Source organism: Gracilinanus agilis, chromosome 2 (genome assembly GCF_016433145.1).
Source record: "Gracilinanus agilis isolate LMUSP501 chromosome 2, AgileGrace, whole genome shotgun sequence".
Classification (NCBI taxonomy): domain Eukaryota; kingdom Metazoa; phylum Chordata; class Mammalia; order Didelphimorphia; family Didelphidae; genus Gracilinanus; species Gracilinanus agilis.
The window spans coordinates 114730048-114738059 of NC_058131.1; the positions used below are offsets into that span (position 1 = coordinate 114730048).

General features: G+C 41.0%; 1 protein-coding gene across 5 annotated transcripts in view; it reads right to left on the reverse strand.

The window, feature by feature from the left end:
- The window catches only part of FAM161A (FAM161 centrosomal protein A), a 31683-nt gene extending 29057 nt beyond the window's left edge, over nt 1-2626 (reverse strand). For all 5 annotated transcript variants that reach the window (XM_044660680.1, XM_044660681.1, XM_044660682.1 and 2 more), the window contains exon 1: nt 2047-2626. In XM_044660680.1, coding sequence (XP_044516615.1) covers nt 2047-2289 — 243 coding nt within the window. In that variant the 5' untranslated portion in view covers nt 2290-2626. The remainder of the gene's footprint in view (nt 1-2046) is intronic.
- Nucleotides 2627-8012: the final 5386 nt, after the last annotated feature.

An 8012-nucleotide genomic window follows, 5' to 3' on the forward strand; every position in this document is an offset into this window, starting at 1 on the left:
CTTGGGACTGAGGAGGAGACAGTTTTTTTCTAAAAAAAAAAACAACATAACTGGTGAGTTTAAAATTCAATAAATTGACTTGTTATAACTACCTTACAGGGTATGAGAATTAAACTCTCAAGTGCCACCTAAATGAGACCCATTTATTAACTGTTTTCAAATTTAGATTTGTTGACCAGTTTTGTTTTTTTGGGAACTGAGAAACTTCAGATATATGGCATGAATGAATTCTAAATTGTGTGTGGAGATTTATACTAGTAGATTGATGGCTTTTAACTGGAAGTTGCTAACAGACACACCTGTTCAGTGGTTTGTGTGAATAGAATAAAAAGAAGTCTTTGTTCATCAGCCAGCAGACAAGTATCTCAGACACATAAAACACTGAAACCTGAGCACAGGTCAGCAGAAAAGGCACTGGCTCGGGAATGAAAAAACCTGGATTCAAATCTTGTCTCCAGTGATTACTCTCTTATGACCTTAGATAAATCTGTTCCTCTCTATAAATCTCAATTTCCCTATCTGTAAAGTAACCAAAGGGGGATCTTCTCATCTTCTGTCAAATGAGTTCCTAGGTGGGTTCTGAAGAGGATGGGTAAAAGGTAGAGGGGGAAAACAAAGGGCAAGCAGTGCCCCCCCAACCCAACTTGGCCAGAGTGTGCCATTACTTTTGGTCTTCTTTCCCCCTCATCCCTGCCCTATTGCAGTGGACCAAGACCCATCCACACCACCTGCCTGATAACGCACAGGGCTTCCCTGAGATAGGAGTCACCAACTTTCCTGTGAGAGGCAAGGTCCTATTAGGGCTTTGGTCTTTTCCATCTGCCCTGCAGATGAACTTTCTACACCATCTCTAATTAGGGTAGGATATCCCAGACAGCAGGGACTGCCTAGCCGTTTCTATATGTCTCCCTAGAGCATACATAGCAGTGCTTGCTTCATAGTTAACCTGTAATTATATTTTTCTTCCATCCATCCATGGACCTAGAGAGCCTGTTCTAAATCTATGATTCCATGTCCTATCTAGACCAAAAATCTTAGACCCACAAGTGAGGGCTACAAGGAAACCATACATCATACAAACTAAATCAGTGGTTCCTTCTTCATTTTTCAATCTCTTTTTTAGACAGAGTTCCTGGTATTTCCCATAAGATCTCCACCTTGCTTCCCTTTGCATTTATTCTGATTAGACAGACTCTCCAATTAGGAAGCCTTAGTAGAATAAGTACATTACTTTACCTAACTCACATCACACAGTATATTAGAAGCAGCATCTGGGAACTCTTATTTATTTTTCTACAGGGTTTCAATTATTCGGGCACTTCAGTTTCCTCAGCGATGAAAGGGTAGAATAAATAGCCCATCCCAGATATCAGAGGTACAGAAGTCAAAAAAAGTAGTCATCTGTGCTCCCTGAAACCAAGGCACTGTATCTAAATGTTGTACAAGGATGTGTTAAGTGCCAAGCGTCAGGGATGCAAAAAGAAGGCAAAAAAGGAGACCCTACCTTCGAGGTACCCACATTCTATGGGGGTCGGGGGCAATATACAAACGAGCATTTATTAAGCAGTTATTAGTCACCGACAAAACAAAGAAAGGCAAAAGCAGCCCCTGGCCTCAAGGAATCTCATAGTCTAACTGGGGAGTCAACAAGTAAACGACTATATATGCGCCCAAGATACATTGGGGTAAATAAATGGGGGATGGGGGAGGAGGGAAGGAGCCATCAGTGGGTGGGACCCAGGAAAGGGTTCTCGCTGAAGGTGAGCTTTGAGCTGAAACCTTTGGAAAGTCAAAAGAAGATAAAGAGGGAGAGCTGTTCAAGCCTAGGGAAGGGCACAGGCAGTGCAAAAGCACGGAGTCAGGAAATGGCGTGTCGGGGGACCGGAACAGAATTGGTCCGCATTCTTCCTCCCACAGAGAAGCACTATTAACTTTCTTTAGGGGAGGGGAGAGGAAAAAGGATTGCAGGGGCCAGTCCAAGGCGAGGGTTGGGGCCACGAGTCTGCGCAGGGTCCCCACCCCTTGTCCCTCTCAGGAGTCCCCTACCTCCTCCTCCTCGGGCGGCGTCTCCTCCTCCGAAGTCTCTCCGGAGCACGCTTGCTTGTAGAATGCGATGCGTTTTGTCCTGGAATGGGGATCTAATGGGGCCTGGAAACTGAGCATGGCGAGCACGGCCGCTCGATGGGAAGCTTCCAAGATCCCGGCAGCTGGCAGAGGCCGGCTCCCGAAGGGGGCGTGGCCGTTACCGGGGCGCTGTAACCCGGGGCGCTGTAACCCGGGATACCGCATATTGCACTACGGGAGCCTTCGAGGGACTAGAGACCTCGCCCGAAGCCCAAAGTAGGGGTGGGGTGTTCCCTAAGGGACCAGACGACACCTGCGAGTTAATTGGAATCCATCACTTTACCCGTTTCTTCTTTTTTCATTTTAACAGTTAACCCAAGGGGAACCCTTTCCTTCCCTCCAGCCTCTGGTTTCAGCATAATTGCGGGGTTTTTTTTTGATGACGTCACGACACGTGCAGCCCACCTATCGCAGGATGCCGCAAAGCCTTCGTGGAACTGGATTTCTTTAGGAGGGAAAGGAAACCAGGCGCGCTCTGGGCTCGAGCGGCTGCGCGCCCCCGCGCGGGGACAGATTGTGTCAGTCCCAACTAACATGGCAGCGAAGAGGGCCAGTGAAAGAAAAGGCATTGCTCGCGAGGATTGGCCAGCGGGCGTCAAGTATAGGACCAACCAGCGAAGAACAACCCTTTGTCCCACCCCTTTTCGTTTTGGCTAGACCAATGATAGCCCTGAGTTCTGCTGTGCTTTGTCTGTTCTTAGAATAAGGAACTGCTGAGTCCGGTTCCGGCGGCCCTCTTATGGCGAGGCGTAGATGTAAATGTTCCGTTTCTGGACTGTGGGAAGAAAGGGGGAAGGGAGAGGGGTGAACCCAATCTCTGCCCTGGTAGTCAAACCTCTGGGCCTCTACCCTCCAGCCCTGGAGTACACACCCTGCTGGCGCAGCTCTGTACTGGCCTGGCCGCTGAAGGCAGTACCTAGGACTGGCAGTGAAGAGGGACCTGCGGAGTCCATTCCCCCTAGGGATATTGCCTCCTTCATCCCGTACCCTTACTCCTCGGCACCCCTTTCCCTCGAAGGCACTTTCTGATCACCAGCTGCCCCATCTCTTTCGCGCCCCACCCGCCGGGTCGAATGAAGATTTTACAGGATCTTCTAAAGGCTCACACATGGCCCTTCTCATCCTCCCTGTCCTGATGAAATCATATCAGCAGTTCTGGTTTAGTGAATAAAGCACTAAGCCTGTAGTCAGGTTAGACTTGGGTGCCAATTTGGCCTCTGATACTCTTTAGCTTCCTGGCTAATTCCTTTCCTAAGGCTGTTTTCAGTGGGGAAGTCAAGAGTCTGGGGTGTGAACAGAGCCAGAAGCCAGGGGACTGCTTATCTGGGCTTGTGATTATGCTTGAGTAGCCAGGCATCTGATTCAGGCAGTAAGCAGCTTTTGATGCAAGTATCCCCCAGGACTGACCTAAATGATTTCAGAGTTAGGTGTTTCACACTAAGGAAGGCAGTGGGTTGATAGCAGATAGCATTAGATGGGTGGGAAACCCTGAATCCTGTGTCTGAGAATGTGCAGGATTAATTCTAGGGACAAGAGGCTGTTGCAGAAACAAGAAAACACTTTGTAACTCCTACAAATTTTTTTTTAAAAAGAAACATTAAATATAAATAAACTTTCTTTGTAACTATATTTAAATAATCTCAACATATAGAATGTAACATTTCAGTGTAATGTCCCCATCAGAATACTTTTGTCATTCTTTTATCCGAATAGATGGTCAGTGTGTACTGACTCTCTGGTTCTTTTGTTACCTTTGTCAGGTTTTAAGATTAATATTTATTCCATTAAAAAAAAACAAATAATCTATATAGTACAGGGATTCTTTGTTCTAGGGATGTTTCAAAGAAATCAGATTTCAGTCTATTAGCCAATTGTTTATTCTCAATACCTAGAGTCTGCGAGGTTACTAAGCTTGCAGGATACCAATTAGGGTAAACTGAGGATATCATGAATGTTTGAAAAAGTACTGTAAATCCAAATTTCCACACTGCTTTGATATTCAAGTGTTTTTTAATACCTTCTTTCTCCTCTTTACCTTCTTCATCCTTAAATTCTAGAAAGGGTAATCAAACCAAATCCATTGTTTCTAGGAGGCCCATCCTGGCCAGCTAGAGACCAAGACACCCCTTTCTAGGCTGGCCACCCTCCTTTATATTTTAAATGTACTGTCTTGCCATTAGAATGTAAACTCTTAAAGGGCTGAGATTTTGTTTTTGTAGTTGTATATCCAAGCATCTAGCAGTGTCTGCACACTTAATAAATGCTCATCACAACTTCATTTATATGTTGGTACTGTTGTCATAAGAATCTTATTTAGTTTTAGTAAGAGTAGATTTTAATCCATAGAAAGGGTTTGTTACTTTTACACTGTCCCCTTTAAGGAAGGAGACAGACAAAATTTGCTGTGGGTTCTTTAAGGGATTAGCATAAAGGAGAGGCAGTTAGAGAATTCTGGGCCTGTATCTTGGCCTTCCTCTCAAGAACAGGTGGCTGGGTCTATTCTCTGACAGAAAAGATGATTTGTTTGGGTTTTGAGACAGTTTACTCTGAGATATTTGAGATTCATACAGAGCTGAGAAAAAGTGTGTTTACTGAAGCTTTTCCCCCTCTTCACCATAGAGGGAGCTGAAGGGCTCCTGGTTCTCTGGCAGTCAAAGGGAAGAGTGGCTGGTCTGAGCTCTCACTCTGAAAGACAGTTGTTGGCAGTTGCAGTGAAAGAAAAAGATTTAAGGAGGTAGAAGAAAACTTACCAATTTGTAATAAAGACTGGAGTGACTGAGGGTTTTCTGTTCTCAGTACTCTGAGAGAACAGTCAAGCTTTGAGGCCTATTCTCTACGGGAACCAGCAGGGGGAACCAAAGAGCTGTCTGTGGGAACTGTGGGAACTGTGGAACAGCAGTTGGTGGAGAGCTGATTCAGGTTCACTGTGAAGAGAACCTGACAGCCATATTTAATAGTTGATCTAATATATATTTTAAGGAGTTCAATATAAATTTAAGGTTCATTGGTTTAGAATAGGCTAATATGTTAGATTATCATCTGTAGTCGGTGAGTATAATTTAAGGAGTTCTGGCTCTTATTTAGATAAACTCCATGAGGAGTAGATTTTGGGGGGTTTTATATTTAAATTAGAATAAAGATTCTATAAGAGAATTCCTATTTCTCTCCAAGTTTTTATCCTTCTTCTATTCCTCTCTCTACTTCAACTAGAATAAGCATTGTAGTAGTCTGCCTCAGGCCTTCAATTTACCTTTAGTCCATAGCTTAACTAACAGATTATCAATGTTTGGTTATCAATACACCAGCTATTATTCACCTATTACAGTTGGCAATACCAGTTTTAATTGTTACAATTGGGAACCAGCTTTAATTTATTAATATAGCTGGGCAATCTAAGCTATCATTACTTAATAGCAATGTAGTCAGATCAATTATAATCATAACATTAGGGATTATAATTATTACAGTACACTAAGGGATAGTAGGGCAAATGAAGCCAAAAAAGTAATGATTTAAGTAGATGAGTGTACAAGTTTGAAAAGTCCCTACCTCAAGCTAGGAGTCACTTAACAGTTCAGCAGTGTCATATTTTGGTAGAAAAGTCCAATCAATAGAGCCGGATTTATTTATACTCAATATATCTGGTAACCTCAAGTACTGTTGGATCTTTTGCAAAGTTCAGAGCCCTTGGGAAATACCAAAAACTTTAAAAAAAAAAGGTAGAAAAAAATGACAAGTTCTGTACCTCTTCAATGACACTCTTGTTATTTTTGGCTGTATGTGCTACATATGCCTACCTGGGAGGGTCAGAATAACAGCCCCTTTCTCCTATCCCAAAGTACAAGAGGTAAATATGAAAGGTTACTCCTTTTTACATTCATTTATATTAAAATTTACTTATCTGAAGTTTTAAAAAATTTATTTTTGAAATTTCAGGGTCTTTATCCCTTTATTCATTTCTACATGATGCCCTTTTGCACAAACACTACAAATGATTTATACTGATTTCATAAAACTTGTGAAATGCAAAGTAAATCCTGTAGGATTATGACAGGTTTTAATTTAATAATCCAGTTTGATTAGATGTCAACTTACTGCAAAGGCAATCATTTTTACTCCTAAAAATATAATTGTATAAACAAAATAATGAATTATTCAACTAGGAAAGATTTAATAAATGCTTTATTAGAGAAATCGGATAACTTGCCTGGATAAAGAATTTTACTTACTCAAATCTTAAAGCTATTCTAAAATCCTATATATAGCATTTAAGACTTAGCATTGGTTCAAATCTAGTCTCAGATGCGTCTTAGCTATATGACTCTGGGCAAGCCACAATACAGTATTAATTATAAGACAGAAGGTAAGGGTTTAAAAAAAAAAGACTTAGCATTGAAACTAGCTGTGTACTCAAGAATATAAAATTGTAGGTTCCTCTTAAAAAATAATAGAATGGCATACTTGGGATACTAGGTGCTTAGTTTATGCATTTTCTATGAACTTTGCATACTGGATACAAGTACCTAACATTTGGAAATCTATAAGAAATAATTTTTTTTTAAATCCTTACCTTCTGCCTTAGAATGTATTGGTGCTAGAGGAGCAAGGACTAGACAATGGGAGTTAAGTGACTTGCCCAGGGTCACTCAGCTAGGAAATGTCTGAGGGTAAATTTGAACCTAGGACCTCCCATTAAGAAATAATTTTTAAACATCAAAACATATCAAAAGCAATTTGGGTCAAGGGTAAAATAACACTAATTGAGAAGGCTGGAGCAATAATATGAATACAGGTTATGTTGTACTTAATTCAGAAAAATAACATTTTTCTCCTTCTGACCCTATGGTGTCCCCCTTTCTATTGGTGAGTTCCTGGAAACTTCCATGGTTAAACCAGCCATGCATTAGTCACAGGCTTTCTTTGAATAGTCTTATGTGGTCGCCGAGGTATACCACTTTTTATTCAGTTCCCTTCTATGCTCTGTCTTCCCTCATTAGAATGTAAGCATAATGAGGGTAAGGACTATCTTTTTGCTTTTATTTCCAGTGCTTAACACAGTTCCTAGTGCACAGTATGCAATCAAAGACCTGTTGACTTGATTTTTCTGCTAGCTGGAAAACTAAAGCCTCAGAGCCCACCAATTTATTGCCACCTTTCTTTATACTTCTTCAATTTCTTAAAATTTGGGGGCTAAAATACCACTACTAGGTTTGTACCCACCCCAAAGAGATAAAAACAAATGGGGACGAACTTATTTGTACAAAAACATTTATAGCTGTGCTTTTTGTGGTGGCAAAAAATTGGAAAATGAAGGACTGTCCCTCGATTGAGGAATGGCTGGAACAAATTGTGGCATATGATGGTGATGGAATATTGTGCTATATAAAGAACAATGAACTGCTTGATTTCTAAAAGAACTGGAAAGAGCTCCATTAACTGATGCAGAGTGAAATAAGCAGAACCAGGAGAACATTATACACAGTAACTGAAACATTGTAGGACAATCAAATGCAATAGAATTTGCTACTCATAGCAATGCAACGATTCAAGATAATTCTGAGGGACTTATGAGAACAAACGCTATCCACATCTAGAGAAAGAACTGTGGGAATAGAAATCCAGAAGAAAACATATGATTTATCACTTGTTTATATGGGTATATGATTTGGGGGTTAGGTTTTTAAAATATTACTCTATTACAAAAATGAATAATATGGAAATAGGTTTTGAGTGATCATAGATGTATAACCCAGTGGAATTGCTTATCAGCTCTGGGAGGGGGAGGGAAGAGAAGAGGGAGAGAACATGAATCATGTAACCATGGAAAAATATTTTTTAAAAAATAAAATAAAAATTATATTTTAAAAATCGTGTGTGTGTGTGTGTGT